At 35.0% G+C, this 24723-nt stretch overlaps 1 protein-coding gene across 10 annotated transcripts in view; it reads left to right on the top strand.

Moving 5' to 3' along the window:
- Positions 1-24723, top strand: part of RBMS3 (RNA binding motif single stranded interacting protein 3) — a 1256175-nt gene that overhangs the window by 1153680 nt on the left and 77772 nt on the right. For all 10 annotated transcript variants that reach the window (XM_070575925.1, XM_070575921.1, XM_070575924.1 and 7 more), the window contains 2 exons: positions 960-1056; positions 3300-3350. In XM_070575925.1, the coding sequence (XP_070432026.1) occupies positions 960-1056; positions 3300-3350 (148 nt within the window). The remainder of the gene's footprint in view (positions 1-959; positions 1057-3299; positions 3351-24723) is intronic.

Raw genomic sequence — 24723 nt, 5'->3', positions numbered from 1 at the left:
TCCTCACTTCAGTGAAATACTCCATTACAGGCCACGTGGTTTTGTCTGTTCTGTGGCTGACCACTCCAGCCTTTCACTTACGCATGAGACAGGAAGGAAGTAACAGGATTTAAAATTCTGTTGAAGAATTTGAGCATTAGGTAACTTGTGGACCCTAAGGCATGTCTGAGCAGAGATGGGTGTGTCATTCATTTCAGTACCTAGAAGCTACCCTTCTCTAGACCTCTAGAAAGATCATCTCTCCTCTGATCTGTGAAGCTCTGATTTTGCCCAGTATTCTTCTATAATTGTTCGATGAAGGGCCCTGGAGGACTAGAAAATTCAGTGATTTTTACACGTCTATAGGAGTAGATCACATGGATCCAGAATCTTCACCAATACTTTGATTGAATCCAGAAAATGTTCCTATTCCCACCTAGACACAAATTGTCCACTTTCTTCCCTTTTCATGGAGAAAGCATTTAACTTCATTTGTGCACGAGGGCATAGACTCATGCCTGGCACAAATTATCGAGAACCCTCTAAGAGCTGATCCTATTTCCTAAATGAAGAGATAGACGCAATTTGTGTGTGTTTAACATTAGCCATCTTTATAATGCTTAGTGCTGTCGTTTTGCCTTCCTTTCAAAGAGCTTTAGAATGGCATTGCCTTTTTAAAAAAACAATGCCCATGGCTTTTCTCCCCCTCTTGGTTAAACATACTTTTATACTTACCTGGCATAACAGAGATTTTGTGCGGCCAATTTTATAAGATGAGTCAAAGTTGTCATTTTATTCAGAAGGATTTATTTCTCTTCATGGAATCAAATACTATAAATCTCCTGGATGCTCCTGTTAACAGTTGGTGGAAACACACAAGGGTGGAACTCTGTCTTTCCCAGTGGCGCTTGGTGGCATTTGATTAGCGGCCAGGCATGCAGCAGCTTCACGAATCTTCTTTTTTTGTTTTCTGTTTGCAGATTTTATTCTTCACCGTACAGTATTGCAACCAACCGCATGATTCCACAGACATCTATCACGCCATTCATTGCTGCTTCCCCTGTCTCCACATACCAGGTATGTCCGATTCACCTGCCGCATCTCAGGAGAGATCTTTCTTGCCAGTAACAGACTATATAAAGGCAAAAGGGACACAGTAGAATTTTTTTTAAATTGTCCTCATACACTGTAGTTACATCTTAGTGTAATAACACTCAAGTTATTAATTAGCCTACACTTTCAAGGGCTTGTTTGCATCTGGTTCACTGAATAATAAAATCCACCATGATTTTCATTCTTCCTGCTGAGTTTCATGATTATGCTACTTTCCAGCCAACATTAGTACAGCTTTCTCACTGAGAAATTATTTTGTTTGTTGTCTGTTATTTTGGTTGTCACCTTCCCTGTTGTGTCTTTCCTAAAAGCACATTTCTAGCATTCCCTTCACTCACTCCAGGATATTTTATCGTTGTCATCTCCTTTTGTCACAGTTGTCCTCTGTATCCATGTAAAACGACATGGATGGATGTTAAATCATTTTTTCCCAAGAAATAGGGAAGATTATTGAAGTGATAAAAAGTCATTCCTTCTTCCTGCTCTTACTTCATTCTCAGTTCCAAAGAGGCCAAAAGAGACCTCAGGGGTTCCATGTGTTGAAACACAAGAAAATCCGAGACTCAATGTGTGTCCTAAACCAGATGTTGTAGCTGGTTAATACTAAGTACACAGGTGGATTGAAATAGTCATACTTCTCCCTCAAAAAATACTGCTTATCTTATCTCTTCGAGTTATCAAATATGTGATATTACTCCCTGCTTCTCTTTACCTCATATTGTTCTTCAGACAGTTCTTCTAATTCTAATTAGAAAGTGCCTATAAATGCTACATATGGAGAGTATCTAGTGTCATTTTTTAAAACTTTGGAGAGAAAGAGAAAGTGTGAGAGAGAGTGCAAGTGCGTGCATGCATGGATTTCTCGATATTTTGCAGATGGTGGGGGTGGATGTTTTACAACGGGTAAAACTATCATGTTGCTGACTGCTACTAATTCAGTGAAGTTTCACCTTATTCAGCCACTACATACTTCATTTCAGAATGTCCCAGCTGTCACAGCATCAAACTTGAGACTATATGCATTTTTTTCTTAACTGCTTCCCCCTGTAGCACGTCATTTTCATTCTTTTTCTACACTTAGATTCTTGATCCATGTTGGTGGGTGAACAGAATAGACTTTTGTGTGAATTGCATTCAAGGGTCTCAGAATGGTTGATTTCTTAATTGCCTTTCCTTGGGACCCATGAGGCTACGTGCAGGTGCTGTTCAGTTTTTGTTCTTCCTGCAGGCCTGCCTGATTGTAATGTGTGTTTTTGTTTTTTTTATCTTTTTTTCCTAACCTCGGCCTGTTTCAGCCAAGACCACCCATTGAGTCCCAATGTAGAGCACTTTGGTGACATGAATAAAATATCCACAGAAAAGTAATTTCACTTGGGAGGGCTCATAAGTGGAATTTAACTCCAGCTCTCTTTTTTCAAAAAAAGAGTTACAGCAATTTCCTATGTTGTTGATTCTCATCTTTCACCACTTCTTTTTATTTTTTAAATCTAAAGTGCATTGACAATTTCATTGGTGTGAATATACTGAAAACAAAATTTTCAGGGTTCTCTATGTAACAATCAGCTCTTACAAGCTGATTTTCTTATTTGGCTGACAAGGCACGTTTCAGAACAGTTGGCTGGCTCAAATACTCATTTTTATTTGCCATACCAGTTACCACGAGAAGAAATATCACAAACTTGCTTAACTTGGGTTTAACCCAAAGCATTCCTCAAAATTTCTGGTTGATCTCCTTCATTCTTACCCCGACTTTTACCACTTGGACTTACTTCCAAGATGGGATCACTTGAGAATTTGAAGTTAGAACCAATGACAGAAAGAGAGGAAGTCTTAGCAGTCAACTCTTGCCTCTTTCATTATTTGCCTGTGTATCCCTGGGAGTTGACCTCTAAATAGGAGGTCCCCGAGGCCTCCCAAGACTTTAATCTCCAACACCAACCTCAAAATATGCTCCAAGGCCCAACCTGGTCTGTGTGAGCACTGCAGTCAGCTCCCACAAAGTAGGAATTTGCTTTACTTTTCACCATTTTTCAGGGACCAATTTAATCAGGTCCAAGAATTTCCTTTCTGTCCTTAGTTTTGAGCACTAATTAGCCGTAAAGTCAGATGGACTCCACTTTCTTATGACCTAGTGTGACTCCACTGAACGCAAGAACCAAGTTCTCTCTGTGATTGCTTTGTGCTAATAAATGCTGTTTGATGCATAGGTCCAGAGTACTTCATGGATGCCTCATCCGCCATACGTTATGCAACCAACAGTAAGTGTTCTCAGTCACCTGAGGCTAAATATTTCTATTATCCAAGTGCAAGCTTTTGTAATGCATAGAAGCTTTGGGGTAAAGCTTTTGTTATATTCCATAGCTCTTTCAGGCAGCCGTATTTTCCAGATAAAAAGCTGTTCCTGAAATTCTACAAAAGCGTGTACAATAGATAGATAGGGATAGAGAGAAAGAGACGAGAGAGAGAGAACAAATTTATTGGAGGAAATAGCAGTCAACCTTCCAAGCTGATGTCTACCATTTGTTACGAATGGGGAATTCATGCAGGAACTCCATGCAAGAACTCTGAACTCTGGACAGTTAAATCCATTATGAGAGGAAGTCCTCCTGTTTTCCTTCTCCTTCTGTTATGCTTCGTTTTCTTCAGATGCAGTTTGGTGTGCTTCAGGGGCGATTTTGAATATCATAGCCAAGTGTTGACTCAAAGCAATATTTTTGAAATATGAAGGTAGTTGTCTACTGATAGATGGAGATATATAGATAGAGAGCAAGGTTGGTAGATAGTTTTTATGTTAACTGACTAGAGTCATTCTCTTCTTCTTTAGTGGAAAATTTCTTCCAAAGATATTCAAGCTCTGTTTTCTACTTGCTAGATTTCCCATTTTGTGGCACAATATTACATCAGTCCCAAGTGAAAAATAGTACATATCCCATTAGAATCTATACTGAAGGCTCATGATTACATTTATCTTTGTCTAGGTCTTCCAGGGTTTCTAGCTGTAGAGAGGTACAAGATAGAGAGTTTTCAATAGCAATACAATCATGAGAGTTTGAGGTAAGGGAAAGAGCCCTAGACTGAAAGTTGTATGACAAGGTCTCTGGTGTACTCTCCTGGGCATGCTCACCTCTGTGCCTTTGTTTCTTTTTCTGTCTCTATACTTAGAGCTTTTGGGAGGATCAAGTGAGAGACCATATGTGAAAACAACAAAGTATGACATGCTATGCATTATTATTACCATTATCTTTTTTATTGAATGTATTAGTTGTACAAAGAAGAAGCAGAGCTACATTTTGACCGTTTTAAAAGCTAAATATAAAGAAAGTAGCACATGTCAAAGACCAAGGAGTTAAATACACAGGCATCCATTTCCTGGACTCAAAGGATCACAGCACCTGGTTTTCATATTTGAGCTTTGTCCGTTTTTTTTTTAAGGAACATTCCATGTTGCTCCTAATGTTTTGATAGTTTGTTTTTTATTTAAAGAGTAAAATATATGTAGCTTACTACAGCAGAACTTTAGACTATATTTTTTTGCAAATCCCTCTATTTACTCTTACTTACACACTTTGGGGGCTTCCTGAGTTCATCTGGTCTATGTTCTATAAATCATACTAACATGCAATGAATCCAGGCTACACTTTTCTATCCAAGTCATGAGGTAGAATTTAATTTATGCTGCCAAACCAATGTATTGCACAGAGTGAGCCAACACAGGAAAAGGGAAGAAGTCCTGCCAATTTCTATACAGAAGACTTTCTAGAAGGAAACAACTACCTTCTAAAACAAAATGTGTTCACCTAAAGAGCACTATTGCTAGTTTAGTCCTCTCATTGAGGTTAAGCATCATCTTGTTGTGGCCAAAAGGAATTCACATCTGGCAAAATCTGAATACTTTTCCAGATCTCAAAGTATGTAAGATTCTACAGTACTTCTAGAGCTGTGAGGAGAAAGGAAAATGTTTGTATGCATCTTTATTTCAGCTGGCACTCAGGACCTTAGCAAAGTTTTTCTTGACCTCCTCCACTGCAGCACAGCTTCAGTCCCATTTTTGGATGTATGATTTCTCTTACATCTTCCTCTAGCAATAGCCGTGTGTGTGTGCGTGTGTATGTGTGTGTGTGTTAATTTGTCCCCTTGGATCTTCTTTGCTATGGCAACTGCTCACTGATAGCTTATCACTTCCTATGACTAGACTGTGCATCATGTTTGAGCTTAGGTCACTTGGTTTAAAATGTAGTGTTTGTGGCTGGGACAGATTCCTGGAAAAAGGAATGGCTGGGCCACCCACCACTTTGTTGTCTTTAACATGGAAAAGTTGGCTAAACAGTGTCATGGAAACACAGAGTTTGTGCCATCAATCTTTGCCCTGTAATAATCTTGCTGGTTGTCTATACTGCATAAATAACCTTATCCAGCTGGTCTTAATTTCATCATCAAAGTGGGGGTTAAATTAATCCCTCTATGATACTAAAAGACAAAAATACTTAAGTAATCTAAGGTGAAGAAACACAATACCTGGATCTGAGAAGAATGAATGAATGACTTGATGATTAATAGCATGAATTCTTGGGTAGGCTCTTTGGGCTAAGAAACCCTTCCTAGCTATGGAACTTTGGGTAAGTAAACTTTCTGCACCACGGTTTCCTCATCTGTAATATGGGCATGATAATACCTGAATAATTATACATTTTGTTCATTAAATGAAATAAGGTATTAAAACTCTTAAAATAGTGCCTAATAAATAGCAAGCACTCAATAAATTATTATTATTATTTAGTTATATGAGTAGACTGCACATTATGCTTTAGATTAGCCCAATTATGTAAAATGAGTGTTGGTACAAGAAGAAAATTGAGAATAAGCAATAATCACCTATTTCTACCCCATTCATACTATTTATTTAACTTACTCTGCTAATGAATTTGGTGGAGGTAGCCTCTGTGGCTATAAATAAGACAAATTGCATAGATTGATACTTTTTTCATTTATTTACTAAACCATTTAACGCCTAGTAGTAAAAAAAAAAATGGCCCATGGGGTACCTGCTTTATATCAGTAACTGGAACCTACCTTTTAAATAAATTCAAATTGTCAATATCTATATGATATCTCAAATATGTTGCCCATAATTCTTATTTGCTTACAACTGTTCTCCTGTCTCACGTTTTCTCTTCCACCAATTTGAGAACATCTTATGTATAAGCTCTCAGTGTAGAGGTATGTTTTTCTCCCCCATCACTATGAATGCACACTGACTCTCATTCTGGAGCCAGAAGCCCTTCAGGTTCTTTTCATGCTTGACTCGAAGGACTCTAAGATCTCAGCCAGGTTTATATCTGAAGAGAAATCAGTACTTAAAGTAGAGCACAGTGCCTCAGGTCTTTACCAGGTGGATGAATGGTTAGATTGGAGGGGTATCAATCGGCGAGAGAGAAATGAAATAAATGATGGAAGGCAAGGAAGGCAGTAGTAAAGGGACTAGAGAAGAACAGAAAGCATAAGCATATAGCTGAAGTTTGCCACTTAAGTTTGCTTCTTGGGAGATTTCATTCTCTAAATTGTGTACAATGTACTTTTTTGTAGATTTAGAAAAAGGTTCTGAGAGGCTTGTCACTTTTGAGGAAGAGGGGATCAAAGTCTCCTCGCCTACGTTCTAACTATCACACTGGTGTTTGCGCAAGAAGACAGCTCTCCATCACTTATCAGACTTTGGGACTTTATTGGGTCCCCTGGGAAGTTGTCAAACCCCACTTAGGGCAGCAAAATTGTTTCTGTTTGCACTTTATTGTTGTTCACCTGAACAGACACTGGGGAGAGAGCACTGTTAAACTGAATTAGAAATTCACTTTCTGCTCTGAGGAAGTGAAAATGCTGACTTTGTCAAAGCAATCGGATATTTGTTGCTGCTTCTCCGTGCAGGGTTCTGTACTCTACTCTGAAATCTCACTATTACACTGACAGAATTTTAATAGGAGATGGATTGCACCAAATATCTACTCTGCATAGCAACATGCCACATTGGAATCTCATATGAATGCACAATTGAAATTCCTGTATTGCAATACGTCAGATAGTTTGTTAAATCTGTGCTGACAAGGAGAAAAGATGATAGTTCCCGAGATGAAGCATAGTTCTGTTCCTTCAAATTTTATTTAGGCTCAGTTGAATCATAAATCTCCCATTCTTCATATGGTTAGCATTATTTCATCTCAAACAGAAAGGTCAGCTTTCATTTTTACTTAATTACAAATTGGTTCTCTAATTACCACATTCTAAGAAATGAAGATGCCTTTATTGAATCATTGGAAGATTTGTTGCTGTGCATGGCTAAATTATGACTTTTATGATTAATAAACCTTAAGTTTACAGCTAAAGAGTTAATATAAACTTCCTTCTACAACAAGGCTTTGCAAAAACCTCCAGAACATTTGATTCGGTCATTCTTCACCTGTAAATAGGTAAGGCTTAAGACTTAATTTTACAAGTGTGTTCTCCAAATTTGCAGATGTGTTTCCTGTAAAAGCAGATTACCAAGTTTGGAAAGAATATTTAAATCATTAGAATTCTGTTCAGGAAGCAAGGTTTTCAGATAGTATCCTTTTGTTCCTGAGCTGAACAAAAATCCTAACCCTTGTAGTTTCATCATCAAAGTACCAAAATCAAATGTTTTTGCTGTCTAAGGAGTTAACCTTGTAGATATAGATCTACAGGCCAAAGCCTTTTTTAACTAAATAGACAAAACAAAACAACATCAACTCTAACCCATATATACTATTTCTATTGGGAGAGAATTCAAATGAGGGAAAATAAACTTAGAAGGAGCATCTTCTTTTGAGTGTCACCTCCTTTTAAATACACTTCGGGGGTAAAGTGCATATGAGCAAAATCATTTCCACAGAAAGTCTCTCAGACACCTTGACTTCTGTAAGAAGCAGTGGTGGCTTTGACATTATTAAATGTAGCTTCAAAACTCTACCGTAATTTTTCAAACATAACCTCGTGACTTTAGGGAAAAAAACTTTAAAAAGTGAAATTCAAGGCTCATAATTCGCAAGTACATAGAGCATGAAAGACTGGCCACGTAGGATCCCTTTGCTCATAGCTTCTACTCTCCAGAAGTAAGCCTTGTAAACAAATTTGTATGTTATTATCCAGTCAACTTTTCATGCATGCAAAAGTATATATGTGTGTGTGTGTAAATCTGTGTATTTTTAACATATATACAAGATCACTCTACAAATATTGTATTGCAATTTGCTTTATTTTTCCCCAATAGTAAAATGTCTGGATGTCACCACATGTGACCCACATATAGATCTGTCAGGGTTTTTTTTAACGCTTCACAGTATACGATTATATAAATGCACCAAAAGGTATTTAACTTAGTTCCTATCCATAGTCCTTTAAGTTGCTTTTAATACTTGCACATAAGCTCAACACTGTAATACTGATCACTTGTGAGAAAATATCTGTAGGATAAATTGCTGGTCTGAAAGGTATATGTGCTTTAAAATTTAATATGTGTTATTGTCATATTGCGCTTAAGTGAGAGTGTTTATTTCCCCATGGTCTCAATTAAGACTGGGTGATGTCAAGTTTCAAATATTTGGTTAATGTGATAAATAGTGAATGGTATCCTATTGATGTTTTACTTTTATTTCTCTGAACCCTAGAGAAGTTGAGTTGCTTTTCATATGTTTATTGGCTATTTTATTTTCCTTTTCTTTGAACTCCAAGTTCATTTGCTTTGCTCGTTTCTCTTTTGGGGTATTGATCTTTTCTTATTTTTCAAAGATATTATTACAATTTGTAAGTTAACATTGTTGTAAATAATCTAGATATTTTCTCTGCATACCTTGAATTTAATTTTATGGCATTTATCAGACAGAATTTTGGTATTTAGTGTTATGTATTTAGTATTTATCAGTTTTTCCTGATAGGGCAAACTTTTTCTGTAAAGAGCCAAACAGCAAATATTTTCAGTTTTGTGAGCCATATGGTCTCTGTCACACCTAGTCAATTCTGTGGTTGTAGTGTGAAAGCAGCCATAGATTAGTGCATTAGTGCATAGAAAGCAACATTGCTGATTAATGATGTTGAGCATCTTTTCATCTACCTGTTGGCCATTTGTATGTCTCCTTTGGAAAAATGTCTATTCAGTTCTTCTGTCCCTTTTTTAAAACATTCTTTGTTTTTTCTTTGATATTGAGTTGTATGAGTTCTTAATATATTTTAGATATTAATCCCATATCAGATATATGATTTTCAAATATTTCTTCCCATTCCATAAATTGCCTCTTATTTTTTGGATGATTTCCTTTCCTGTGCAGAAGCTTATTAGTTTGATGTAGTCTCACTGGTTTATTTTTGCTTTTGTTGCCTTTACTTTTGATGTCAAATCCAAAAAATCGTTGCCAAGACCATGTCAAGAAGCTCACTCCCTGTTTTCTTCTGGAATGTTATGGTTTCATGTCTTATGTTCAAGTCTTTAATTCATTTTTAGTTGATTTTTGTGCATGGTATAAGATAGGGATCCAGTTTTATTCTCTTGCATTTGGCTATCCACTTTTCCCAACATTATTACAGACTTTTCTCCATTTTATATTCTTGCCTCCTGTGTTGTAAATTAATTGACCATATATACTTGAGTTTATTTCTGGGCTTTTTATTCTGTTTCATTGATCTGTGTGTCTGTTTTTATAATACCATACTGTTTTGATTACTGTAGTTTTGTAGTATAGTTTGAAATCAGGAAGAGTATGTCTCCAGCTTTGTTCTTCTTTCTCAAGATTGCTTGGGCTATTTGGGCTCTTTTGTGGTTCCCTACAAATTTTAAGATTGTTTTTTCTGTATCTGTAAAAAATGAAATTTCCTTTTTAAGATTTTATTTTTCCTTTTTCTCCCAAAGCCCCTCTGGTACATAGTTGTGTATTTTTAGTTGTGGGTCCTTCTAGTTGTGGCATGTGGGATGCCGCCTCAGCATGGCTTGATGAGTGGTGCCGTGTCTGCACCCAGGATTCGAACTGGCGAAACCCTGGGCCACCGAAGCAGAGTGACTGAACTTAATCACTCAGCCTCAGGGCCGGCCCCTGAAATTTTAGTAGGAATTGCATTGAATCTGTAGATTGCTTTGAGTAGTATGGACCTATTAACAATATTAATTCTTCCAATCCAAGATCACAGAATATCTTTCCATTTATTTTTATCTTCAGTTTCTTTCACCCCTGGTTAAATTTATTCCTAGGTATTTCAGTCATTTTGAGGAAATTGTAAATGGAATTGTTTTCTTAATTTATGTTTCTGACAGTTTATTGTTAATATATAGAAATCCAACTGATGTTTGTTTCTTGATTTTGTGTCCTGCAACTTTACTGAATTTGTTTATTAGTTCTACAGTTTGTTTTTGGTGGAATCTTTGGGATTTCCTATATATGTCATGTCATCTGCAAATAGTTTTACTACTTTCTTTCCAACTTGGATGCCTTTTATTTCTTTTTCTTGCCTGATTTCTCTGGCTAGGACTTCTAGTACTGTGTTGAATGAAAGTTGCAAGAGTAAGCATCCTTGTCTTATTCCTGATCTTAGAGGAAAAGCTTTCAGCTTTCCACTGTTGAGTATGATGTTAGCTGTGGGCTAATTATAAATGGTTTTTGTTATGTTGAGGTATGTTCCCTCCATACCTAGCTTGCCGAGAGTTTTTATCATGAATGGATGTTGAATTTTGTCAAAGGTTTTTTCTGCATCTAATGAGATGATCCTATGATTTGAATCTTTATTTTGTTAATGTTGTGTATCATATTGATTAATTTGTAGATGTTGAACCATCCTTCCATCCTTGGAATAAATCACACTTGATCATGGTTTATGATCCTTTTAATGTATTGTTTAGTTGAGTTTGCTAATATTTTGTTGAAGACTTTTTCATCTGTGTTCATCAGGGATATTGGCCTGTAATTTTCTTTTCTTGTAATGTCCTTGTCTGGTTTTCATATCAAGATAATGCTGCCCTTGTAAAATGAGTTTGGAAATGATCCCTCGTCTTCTATATTTTGGAAGAGTTTGAGAAGGATTGGTACTAATTCTTCCTGAATGTTTGGTAGACTTCACCATTGAAGCCATCTGGTCTTGGACTTTTCTTTTTTGGAAGGTTTTTGATTACTGATTCAATCTCCTTATAAATAATTGGTTTGCTCAGATTTGTTTTTCTTCATAATTCACTTTTGGTAGGTTGACTGTTTCTAGGAATTTATCCATTTCTTCTAGATTGTTAAGTTTTTGGTGTATCATTGTTCATAGTGGTCTCTTAGGATCCTTTCTATTTGTGTGGTATCAGTTGTAATAGCTCCTCTTTCATTTCTAATTTTATTTATTTGAGTCCTATTTATTTTTTTCTTGGTAAGTCTAGCTAAAAGTTTGTCTATTTGGTTTACCTTTTCAGAAAACCAGCTCTTAGTTTCATTGATGTTTTCTATTGTCTTTTTAGTCTCTACTTCATTTATTTCTGCTTTGATCTTTATTATTTCTTTCCTTCTGCTTACTTCTGGCTTAGTTTGTTCTTCTTTTTCTAGTTCCTTGAGGTGAAAAGTTAGATTGTTTATTTAAGCTTTCTTTTTTCTTAATGTAGGCATTTATCTCTATGAGCATCCCTCTTATAACTGCTTTTGCTGCATCTCATAAGCTTTGGTGTGTTGTATTTCCATCTTCATTTGTCTCAACATATTTTTTGATTCCTCATTTGACTTTTTCTTTGACCCATGATTTGTTCAGTAGCATGTTGTTTAATCAAGAATTCTTTTATGTCTTTTGAGTCCCTTAGTAGAGTATTAAAATTTCCTCCATATATGTACTGTACATTTCTTAAATATTTTATTTGGCTTCTAAATATTTTTGTTATTATAGTTATGAATTTTTTATTATATTTCTTTTTGTTCACTTTGGTAAATAGAAAAGTAATCTATTTTGTGTACTAATGTTATTGATTTTAAATTTTAAAACATCCTTTAATTATTCAAAATCACTGTTGAAGTTTGAAAGATATTCATCATTAAAAAGAAGATAAAAACATCAATTTCCTCTTATTCAAAGATTACTCCATTTAACGTCTAATAGTATATCTTTCCAGATCTTTATCTGTATCTTTATCTATCTATATCTACACATGCACACACATATATATCATATATGTGTATGCATGTGTTATCTTTCACTAAAATGAGATCACACAGTACATGCCAGTTTTAAACTGTTTTCAGCTAATGATCTCCACTTTCCCATGTCAATAAATTTTGTATCTTCTCTAATCAAATTTTCTCAACTGTCCAAAAAGTGTTCTTTGCAGGTGGTTTAGCCAAATAGGAAACAATCAATGACCACATATTATATCTGGTTAGTGTGTCCTTTAAGTCTCTTTTAATCTAGCACAGTCTTTCTTTTCTTCCTCGTGTTCTTGATTAGCTCTCTTGTAGGGTGTCCCACTTTTGAGAAATTTAAAGTTGAGTCTTCATGGTGCTAATAATCCTTCTTCAATTCCATATATGAAATAATTTCATAACCAACTATCTTTCTCAATTCTCTTATTATTTCCAATATATTATTTAATTGATTCTCAAGTTTCCCAGGCCATCAAAATAATCTCATTTTCCACTTCATTTCAAATATTTATATTTCACAATCCATTTTCTTGCCCAATTGTAATGGAGTGTATTCTTTGACTTATTCTTTATCTTAGTTAAAATGCCACTGTGAAGTGTTTGGTTTTTATAAAACAGGTGTAAATGCTGAATGTAATCAAAGTTCTTTTGAGAAAATATTAAGATTTTTTATTTCTTTTATCAATTTTATTTTATTAATATATTTGTAATTAATTATATTTTAGTTAATGTCATTAATATATTTCTTAAGGTGAAACCATTCTACAATGAACTTCTTTTGGTCATGATATAACTTTCTTAAAACTATAGTTCTTGATTATATTTGTTAATATTTTGTTTATTATTATGACATCAGTCTTTATTAATAAAATTATTAAACATTATCCTCTTTTGTGTGTACTATTTTTGTCATATTTTAATAGCAGAATTATAAGGGCTTCAAAAAAATAATTTGGGAGGATTCCTTTTCTTAAATTCTGGAACATTTTTAAATATCATTACATGTATCTATTTTTGAAGATTTAAAAGGATTCAAATATGAAACCATCAAAGAGAGAAATGTTTAATAATGTATGGAGTTTTTATATGACCCTGATTGTAGTGAAATTTGAGAAATACTTGTCTGAAATTTCACTTAATTAAGTCTTTCTTTTCCTGGGTCCTTAGCTATACCAGTCATTGACTCTTCATTTTATGAAATTGAGGACCTTGAGTTCAATGAAAAAAAATCAACTAGCATTAAACAAATATTCTTGAGCATTAAATATATATAGAATATTCTTTTAGGTGTTGTTGGAAATGGGGGGAAGGGAAAAAGAAATAATCTAGTTGTGAAGGTAATTATTATAGTTTAGGATGATTTGATTAAAATCTACAGCTGAAAGATGTTAAATGTTTAGCAATTATATAACATTGAAAATGACAAGGTATTCATGAATATTTAAGGGTGGGAAGAACAAAGACATAAACATAAGCTTAAAGAATGGATGTTGTTTATGGGTTAAAGAAAAAGGAAGAGTGCACTTTAGGTAAAAATGACACAAAATGTATGGAGAGGTGTCAAGTTATTTCAAGGGGCAAAGAGGCAAATAGCTTACATTAAGTGAAATGTTTGTGTTAGGAAGTAGAAGAAAGATTTGGTTGGAAAGGTCAATTAAAGTACAACTTTTATTAGTCAAATCTGGCACACTTTTCTACACATTTTTATTAGCTTGATGGTTCCAATGCTATTGTCTAGAACTTAGGTTTATTTTGGAAAACGTAAAACAGAAAGGCTAAATTATGTTACTGATAAGTGTGAAAAAGTCATAATTTCCAGTGGAGTAATGGATGAATCAATCATGAATGGAAAAAAATTTTAGATTTCACTGCATCATGAAAATGTTATTATGCCAAGCCTCTGTACATAATCATTTTATGTCTATGGAAATAGTTTAGGGAGTAATGTTCATCATTCAAGTAGAGCATCTGAAAGCTGGGAGAGAACATTTCTTGATGTCTAAGATCCTTGTCTCCTAAGCACAAGAGTGGCTTAGTGATGATTCTGGTGGTGATTCTGGAATCTTTTGCAATCCAAAAGTGTGCATATGACCTGTCTTTTGGCATGTGGTTTTATATTATTTTACTATGGACCTTTAAAAAGAAAGAATTACTCAAGGAATAATGCATTACATTTTTAGAACCACAGGCACAGCATTTTGAACACAAGACTGACCCAGCTGCTAAGAGAAGAAGTTCCAATCATACATGACCCTCAATGTGTCCTTAGATAGTACTTAGAATTTCTTTGTCACTGCATCACCAGTAAACCAGAATTTGCCACTTCCTTTGTAAAGATGTTGATAACATTACACTTTTAATAATTGTTTAACATTTTAAATATAATTAAATAGAAACACAATGCTAAGTATCCAATCTATTAAAACCTCATTTTCTATGGATTATCTCTAGAGAAAGCAAGTATGCAGCTAAAATAAAATCCATGTCAAACTTTCTAGAAAATGGCAAGTTACCAGGGTAACACAATCATACAGAGATAGGGTAAATCGTTTATTTTATAAATGTTGCCAGGGCAACAGAAACTACTAAGAAATCACTGAAGGATTGAAGATAAGGGAACAGCTAGTCTGTGGAACTATTTGTTCTTTCATAGTACATTGGAATAAAATGTCCATTCATATCTAAAACCTTAACAAATATGTGAAGTATGTGGGTATTCATTAAACAAATAGTCATGAATGGTTCAAATATTGAGAGTATTTCTAAATATAGAAAAAATTATTCTCTATTTCTTGCCTCTCAGAATGTCACTGGAACACTTTATTTTGCTTTAAAGATTAATCTTTGCTAAGTTAGTCCTGGAAAGCCTAGTTATTCCTATGTAAGTGCTATGTCTACAATTCAGTATCATGGTTAATGGTGTTGACTAGCTTGGGTTTTGTTGGGCAACCAATTAGGATATACCAGAGCATGGGGATGTGCATGTGTTTTGTGTGTGTGTGTCTGTATGTATGCTTTAAAAGTATGTTTTAAAAGAAGATTTATATTATTTTAGTGTCAGTAACTAATATAAGAAATTATACAATTTAGAATAATATTTTTCAAAATGCTAACATAAATACCAGTAAAGTGCCTTCAAACTTTTCTATTGCCTAAGAGGAATATTTACCAAGGGTAGAACTTAAATTTACATTTTCTCGCTGTTTTAATACAATTTGTTTTCCTCTTGATCAGACTCCCTATCGGAAAATAAATACTTATAGTATATTCAGCTATGGGTAGCACTTGAAGTATGTGCAAAGTATAGAAGTAGTAGAGGGAGTTATTATTGTGCCAGAGAGTAAAAGAATGAGGACAGGCTTCACAGAGGAGGTGACTCCTGAACTTGGTTTTGAAAAATAAAGGAGTTTTTCAGTCAGACAAGTATTGGATGTCAGGCAGGAATGGTGTTCTAAGCCAAGCAAACAGTAGGTTATAGCCAAGACTTTGGTTTATACACCACATGTTACATCTGGTGAACATGTGAGAGAGGGCAGAGTAGTTCCGTAGGCTACCACGTGCCTCTAACACTGAGGCATAAGCATGGTATTTGTGTGCCCTTCAACATTATGTCTCAGAAAGTGTTACTTAATCATGAATTAAGGTTCATGTTCCCCCATCCCATTCAACATGACATCTTCTCCTAGAGATCTGCCCACATCTCTGGGCAAAGCTTCTTCACTAACACCCAAAGTGCCCCTTCACAAACTCTCCACTCAGAATTGAGCATAGCGTGCAGGCATGTGTGTGATCTCACTGGGGTGTCATGAAATAATCATTACAGCCTCTGCAGTGAGCTAACTTAGGTCCGGTTCTCTGAGTGCCCCAGCTGAAAGTGGGGTCCCTACCCTCCTCAGAACCCCGAGAATGCTTAGTGTCTCACCATTTGACTATTATCATATACTTCATTGTTAAACTCTTCAAACAATAAAGTAAGAGGATTAACACTAAGAAAAAATACCAGAACTTAAATGTCTACATGAGGTCTGGGTTTTTTGTTTGTTTGTTTGTTTTCTGCAATGGAATCACTTTGGGAGACATTTTCCAATGATGTCATCTTAGAATAGGAAATTTTTAAAATTTTCTCTTTGGGAATAATTTTCAGAGTTAGTTTATTAATCAGATAAGAAAAACGAGTTAATCAGGTTATATTCACATCGTAGATAGATAGACGGATGAACGGGTGGCTGGATGATGTACGCGTGCATGCATGGGTGGATGGATAGATAGATGAATAGACAGAGAGATGGACGGGTAGATATCCTGGGATATGTGACCAGTTCTTCCTCAACTAGAGGATAATTTTATTATTTGAGAACTTATTACATATAATTCACAGTATCTCTCCCTTTTCATTTTATTCCTTACACAGAGTAGGTACTAAATAAATATTTGTTGATATGCTACACTTGATAGGCTATTTCTGAATTGGCAAATTTTGAGACACTACAAGCTTCCAGTTGCTGTTAGACAAGGATACTGACATAGGTTTCTGAGAAAGGCAAAGGTGTGCATCTTCTTTGAACCTAAGCTCAACATATAAGGGAAATTGGTGCTGATATCAAATTTGTCTTTATAAATTTGAGAGTTAAATCTTGTCATTGCCAATTAGTAGGTTTGTTAAAAACGACTTAGGAAAAGTTCTGTTTTGTTCATAATGTATTCTAATTGCTTTTCAGCACCTTCTTTTCCTTGCTAAAAATCTGAAAAGTTAGTAACTCTACTTATTAGGACAAGCAGCAACCCTTGTTTCACTACAGTGAAGGAAAATACTCTTCTCAGATTGAATAAAAGAAGCAACGTGGAAAAATTGTGCAGTGTGACATCTGAAAAAGTTTAGTTCTTTTACTTCCTGTGTGACCTAATTTTCTACCCACAAACCTCTTCTTTTTTTTGATATAGATATTCATTTGAATAAAAAAGAGCTATCCACCCACTTCAGACCCAGAGAACATAAGTGACAAGGATTTCTACCTCCCCTGCTCTTAGAAAGGAGCTGAGGTTACTTAAAATTAAAGACACACCACGGGGCTGGCCCCATGGCCAAGTGGTTAAAATTCCATGTGCTCTGCCATAGCAGTCGCAGTTTATGGGTTAGGATCCCAAGCGTGGACCTACTCCACTCCTCAGCCATGCTGTGGAGGCATCCCACATAGAAAATAGAGGAAGATTGGCACAGATGTTAGCTCAAGGCTAATCTTCCTCAAGCAAAAAAAGAGGAAGATTGGTGGGTGGACCCCAGGGCCGAGTGGTTGGGTTCACCTGCTCTGCTTCCTCGGCCAGGGGTTCGCCAGTTTGGATCCTGGGTGTGGACCCAGAACCACTCATCAAGCCATGCTGAAGCAGTGTGCCACATAGAAGAACTAGAAGGACCTACAACTAGAATACAACTATGTACTGAGGGACTTTGGGGAGAAAAAAATAGTAATAATTAAAAAACAAAAAGGAAGATTGGCAATGGATGTTAGCTCAGGGTGAATCTTCCTCACCAAAAAATTTTTTTTAATTAAATTAAATTAAAGACACACTAAAAAAGACAGCTGAATTAAGGAAAAGGAGCCAAAGTCATATAGCAGAAGAAATAAATTTGTTAAAAATTTAGGCTATGGGTAGTTTACTACAATGGAGCATTAAAATTTTGTCTTGAGTTTTCAGAAGCCAAAGCCAAAATGGTTAAAAAGAAAAAATTGGTTATATTGTTTAATTTTTCTCTGATGCAAGGAAACATATCAGATGGCCAAGAGAGGGGTTTTTTTTCCTGCCACTATATTCTAGAAAAACAAATTATAATGGTATAATGTTATTTCCCAGCCTAATGTCATAGATAGCAGTTATACATGTAGAGAGAAACATTTCTCTTATGGTCATTTCTTTTGTTAACTCACAATAAAAACCAAGCAAATTTTAACTTTCAATTTAGTGATGAAATATCTAAAGCAGTTAAACTAATATTTTTCAGATATATAAGTTTCTCATCACCTAGGTTGATATAACAATGCCACTTAGTAAATCTAATTGGTTAGCATTAAGCTTATTTGCTCTTTCAGATTGCCTTAGACTCAGGCAGGATTTTATGAAAATTATACCATCTGACTTATCATCCAGATAAAGGCTATTTTCCCTCCTCTTTGAAGGGAGCTGCAAGATTGTCTGCAGTTCGTGCCAGAATTCTAAAGAATGCCTTTCAGAAGAGCCTGAACACGTACTCAAGTGAGATCCTGTAGTTCTGTGCCTTTGAGTATTTGAGAGACAAATTTCACCTAAAACATTGATGGTAGGTGTGAGACCAACTGAGCATCATCACTCAGTGGCTCATGAGTATTCATGATTTTTAGCAATATGACTAGAGCCTAACGTGTTGCCATGATAAATCAGATGTAATATGTACTCACTGGTAGTAAAATGAACCAATAGAATAGAATTATTTAGTATGGACTATGAGAATTTTAAAGAATATCTGCATAAATTGATGATTTGGCTCTTGATATAGCAAATGCCAGGCCATTGTATCTTACAGTAATTACTCAATAAGTTCAACTGACTCTGAAAGCTGTGCTTGAGAAGTGGCATGAAACTATACCATCAGCGAAGAAGAGAGAACTTGCCTTCCTGCTGACCTTGCCAGGAAGTCTTGCAAATAGTTCAGTTGGCATCATACTGTTTATGTGTAATATTTTTAAAAATTAGTAAGCTACTTGTCCCTTTTTACAGCACTTAACATAAATATAACTTCATTACACATAATGGAAGCTAGGAACAAACTGGAGAAATTGAAAGCAAATTTCAAAAAAGAAGATTAATCCTTATCCATGTTAAAAAGAGTATTGTGTTTTTGGTCTTTTAATTCTCATTTAGCACAAAGGAAATCAGCCTAATTATCAACTTGAGTTTTGAACAGTAATCTTAAAACTTTTACTCAGAAGACAGACCTTTTATCAAAGAGTTATCCTTAAAAGATTTTTAATCAATATATTTTAGAGCCATTTCTGCATAACAATGTTGTATATTAAAAATCAATTCTTACTTTCCTTTAAAGCCTTTTATCTCTTCAGTCTTGTATCTCAAGTATTTTCAATCAATGCTGAAAAATCATTATGATGCTAAGTTTGTGTTCCATGCTACATGTATAAGTCCTTAGATTCTAATGTCATGCTCTAAAATTATTTCTCTATAACTTTCTGAGATGCATATATGGAATTTATTTTAAGGAAATAATTTATATTTTACCTGGCATGGACAGATGTATTTATGGATGGACGGATACAATGTACACATTTCTGCTCACATATTGTTATCTCCACTGCAGATATTACTTAGCCAAAACACTGACATATACATATAATACAAATATATGTTTACACAAGGATGTTCAAAGCCACATTAAAATGATGCGAAAAAAAAGACAACACTCGTGAGCTTCACAGTATAAATTAGAATGAGAGGAGAAGGAATGAAAGCTGTGAAAGAGATGAAATAGAAAAATTGAGGAAGAGGAAGAGAAAGGATATGGAGGCTGCATGGGTCAAATCTGACTCCAGCAGATTTTAGCTTAGATGGCGAGGTAGAAGATGATGTCTAAGAGAAGAAATACGTTCAAGATCAGGGAAATGGAGTTGCTTTTGGGTATGTTGAGTTTGTGGAACCAGATAAAGATTCTCAATATGTAGCATGAAATACAGTTTTGGCATATAAAAATGGTGGTGATAGACTTGGGAGTCCTTCATGCCTATTGGAGAGAATAAATGGGATTTCTAGAATCCATTTATTTTTCACTAATAAGTACCATGCTTGATCTATGTAATAGCTTTCAGACTTCGGAATATGAAGTAATATGTATACGATGACATTATATTAGGTGTAGTCGTCTTATATGCACTAAATCAAGTGTTTGCTTACACCCCTTGCAAGCAAGGTTATTTAGCAACCTAGTTATACTTTTGCTTACCCTTATAATTTTAAGACTAATTGTGCATTATATTACATATGCCTTTTTGAATTAAGCAAAGTATATGCACCTGATGTTTCCACTTAGGGAACTGACTACAGAGATAAACTGGAAAATAGGAATAGTTATTTTCAATTAGGAGAAATATTAGAGGCCGTTTAATCCAACACCTATTGAAGTTTAGGAGTTGATATAAAGGTTTCAGAAATTGTCATGTATGTTCATGCAAAACCATTTCATTCCAATCCTGTGTAACATTTTGGGAAGATATTTTTTCATTAAATCTGTTTTCCTCTCTAGCCATCAATTCAGTGAGAGCAAGAGCAACAAAATTTGAAAAACACAGTAGCAAACTCCTGCCTAGTTCAAACGAAGGAAGCAATCAGCTCCTTTGTCAAGCCCATAGGAACATCCTGAGAGGCCTCTGTGAATTTAGATTTATCTCATTTTCAGTCAGTGTGAATGTAGGAACTCCATAATCCCTAAATGATTACCACTGGAGGGTTCCCACCACTTGTCAAATAGGATGGTCTCTTCATGTCCCAAAGATTTTTCATTTCTTTTGCTTTATTGACAACAGTAGGTTATTTCAGGCTTTTCTGGATTATCCCAACATTGGCACTGGGGGTTTTCAACTGTATTTTTCTCTAACATTACTGTTTTCTCTGAGGAAGATTGGCCGAGCTAACCTCTGTTGCCAGTCTTCCTCTATTTTATGTGGGATGCAGCCACAGCATGGCTTAACAAGTGGTGCTAGGTCGGCATTCAGGATCCTAACCTGCAAACCCTCGGCTGCCAAAGCAGAGCACGTGAACTTAACAACTACTCCACCAGGCCAGCCCCTCTAACATTATTGTTGACGCTGGTAATAAGAACCGCTTTTACTGATCATAAAAGTGTGAGCTCAGAGTGACTCAATAATTCCAATGTTTCAAATGGCCAACTTGAAAAGTCTCCTTGGGGGAATGTGAGAACTAAATTATTGAAGAACATCATATTTTCCTGTGGGCTTTTTCCATGCCCTGAGAGTTTTACACATGCTGTTCCTTGGGGTTTTCTCTCCTGACTATTTGACATTTTAAAGAGCAGAAAGTTTACAGTACATTTCTTAAGAATCCTTAACAATATGTCCATCTCTCTAGACAAGTGTTTACAAATGGACTGTGGCTCAAAGATGTAACTTTCCTTCCTGTCTTACTCTAAAAGTAAGGTTCAGTCTGAAATTGGCGCGAGTGATGATTCATTGGCAGACCATCAGCAGGAGGGCCCTTCAGTGGAGTATTATCTGTAATACAACAGCATTAAATGTTTCAAATATAAACCTTTAATTTGTACCATCTAATCACTGATATCTGAACCAGTATCTGAGAATTTGTCAATTTTTTTTAATTTTGTAATTCTAACAACAGCAACAACAACCAAACAAGAGACTTAATTCTACACCTGGAACAAACTTCTAATGCAAGAGCGTGTAGCTTGAGTCTTTTCTCTTGAGATGGACTAGAATGTCTTCCCAGTATTTTATGATTCTGATTTGCCATGGTTCAGCAAGACTGCCCTGTTAGTAGCAGTCACCCTTGCTTGTGAAGTTATGGAGACAGTCCCACGTAAATCCGAATGGCCCAAACATTTGATCATGTCTATTTCTATTACACATGGCCAGACATATGATGAGAAATGTTCTGGCTGACATAACTTCTACTTACAACTGTCCTAGAAAATGAAATAAATTGTTACAGCATTGATTTCCCAGCAAAGTCAAAATTATGCAAGAAGGAAAGATACTTGCACTTATATTCCTCTGTTCTCTGATAGATCTTTCTCTCCTTCCTTCTCTCTCCATTCACCTTTGGTCTTATACAGATTAAATTCGTTCGACAATTGGTAAATCACACCTCACTTTTGTTTAAGGTGTATCTTCTTTTCTCGATTTTGTTAAGTTGAGTAAACTCCAGTGAATGTCAATTAGAGAGCACATACTTGTTTCTTTCATTTTGAATTATTAAACTTCTTCAAAAATTGTGATTTTCAACCTATCTGAAAGTGGTTGGATATTCCTTATATTGCTTTCATTAGAAAACCTATTCATTGCTTGTTCGGGATAAGCCCATGTTTGTACTAAAGGAGGGTTTTACCGCATAAGTCAAACCAAAATTGTGATAGAACACTAAAAATGTAAATGAATCAGAAACATGTGGGTTATATTTCCATAAAAATATATGTGCATTTGAAAATTAAGGAGATTTCTTAGGGGAAGAAAATGTGTTTTAAATTGTATTAATTTCTGGGTATTTAAGAGTCCTCCACAGTCCTTTGCTCTGTCTTCTTATGAGACTCTTGATAATATTGTATATGCTCTCACAAAAGATTAACTTGAATATTATAAAATAATGTTTTTATAGATGAGGGAAGTGAGGCTCAGAGAGGTTAATTGACTTTTCTAATATGACACAAGTTGGTGACAGAGCTGGGACAGGTGTGTTTCAATCCAGTTAACACCAATTCTATGTCATTATATCTGGTTTGATTCTTCATTATATTTTTATATTTCAGGTTATATAATTTAACCCAGAGTAAATCAAGTTGACAGATTAATAAAAAAAATTATGATTGGGTCTTTCTGTACACAGAGTACAAAATATTAGTAAGTTATCTATGTCCATTAAAGCTGATTAGATTAGCATGAGAAGTAAGGTATTTTTAATCTTTTAGCAATCCTATCATTGTATTTTAAGTGGAAAGGAGTTCATATGACTTAGCTAAAAGCTTTGATTTTGACAGGCACATTCATCCAAATAGTATCATAATTTAATTCTTTTTGTCTCAAAATTACATGATGCTGAATGAGATATCTGAGGTCAATATACCTTATTTTTAATCTGCATAATCTTTGGAAATGGCCCACATTAATATCATACGTACGAAAGTATTTCAGTACTGTAAAGATATTTCAGTTTATCAATTTAATGACACTTTTTGCATTTTAAAACAGATGAATTAGATAAAGCACATAACAAATCTATGAAATTGATAATTGATTGAATAAAAAATTGATTGATTCAAAAAATTGAAATTGATTGAATAAAAAAATTTCATGAAAACCCAATACAAAAAATGTGTCATTTTATTTTCTTTAAGCCTATGTTAACTAAAGTACCATCTGAAACTATATGCTAAAACCTTTCCAATTTTTCTACACATGGGCTAGTTTATTACCAAAGCGTGTAAGAAATTTGAGCATTGTATAATAATTTTTATTTAATTTTTTTTGAAGACCAGACTCTTAACTTTTTTCAGAACACCACATCTTAATTCAAAAAGATCAAAGAGTTCTGAATTAAACCCAAGTTGAATAGTTTCTTCTAAAGTAATGCTATTTTGTCATTTTTGTTCTATTAGTCTATTTTGTAAAGTAATAATTTAAAAACTCATTACAAAGTAAAACCAAAAAAAGATAACCCTTTTTCCTTTTTATATAAGCTCGTATTTTTAAAAAATAATTATTAATAAAAATGGAATATTTTCTACTTGGTTTTTAAGGGTTTTTTCCTAATTAATTTTTAAACTGCTTAGGCAGTTTTGCTTAAAATCCTGCATTAATGCAGTGGCATTCAGAATAATTTGCCAAGCAGAAATTTTAGTATTACAGAAACAAATTTAGTAGATTTCATTGACCTTCTTTTGACTCACTAAAGGTGAAAGATAAAGATGGGCACCAGCCCTCTCCTGGGAGACATAATCAATATTGGATTTGCATGGGGGATTGCAGTCTCTCTTCCAAGAAATCAGAGGTAGGTAAAATAAAGGATTGGAGAAAGAGTTTCTCAGAGAAGAAAGAAGAAGGAATGATGCTTTCATGGGGGGAAAAAGCAGCTGTTGGAACAGTACAACCTCTGATTCAGTTCCTGCAAACTATCACAGCTACCTCATACATCAGTGAATGTAACATCTGCTTAATGCACAGTTGATAGGGTCAATAACTGCTGCAGTTGCTAATCTCAGTTATAATTTTTTTCAACTGTCTCTCTACATTTTCATTGTAATTCCCTGTCTCTTAGTATTTATAACCAGAATATGCAGGTTTTTGATGCAATTTTATTTTAATATAATTGGATGCCTCCATGCAGCATGCTTAGGGAATGCCTCCCAGAACTAGAATCAGGTGCCGGGAATTCTAGATAGCTGCAGGCTTCATCTCCCTGTGACATAGGGCCCCGGCTGCATAGTGCTAAAGCCATTGCCTGTCACAGCTGCACCTGCTTCTTTAAATGCTGTAGATTGCCAACTTTTCTGTCAGTACTTTCAGGAACTTTGTTCCCACATCTTTCACCTAGTGATCTCCCCATTTCTCCCCACTCCCAGATTCTAAGAAAAAATTATGGACTCAATTTGTTTGATTTGATATGATTTTAGAGTTTTAGCCTCCAAACTTCTTAGCAAGCCCAGCTGTTCCACTATTGAGCTCTCTAATTTTCTTTTTTCTTGAGGAAAATTAGC

Source organism: Equus przewalskii, chromosome 15 (assembly GCF_037783145.1).
Source record: "Equus przewalskii isolate Varuska chromosome 15, EquPr2, whole genome shotgun sequence".
NCBI lineage: Eukaryota > Metazoa > Chordata > Mammalia > Perissodactyla > Equidae > Equus > Equus przewalskii.
Note: the sequence above shows the minus strand (reverse complement) of the source record. Positions and strands in the feature narration are given on the sequence as shown.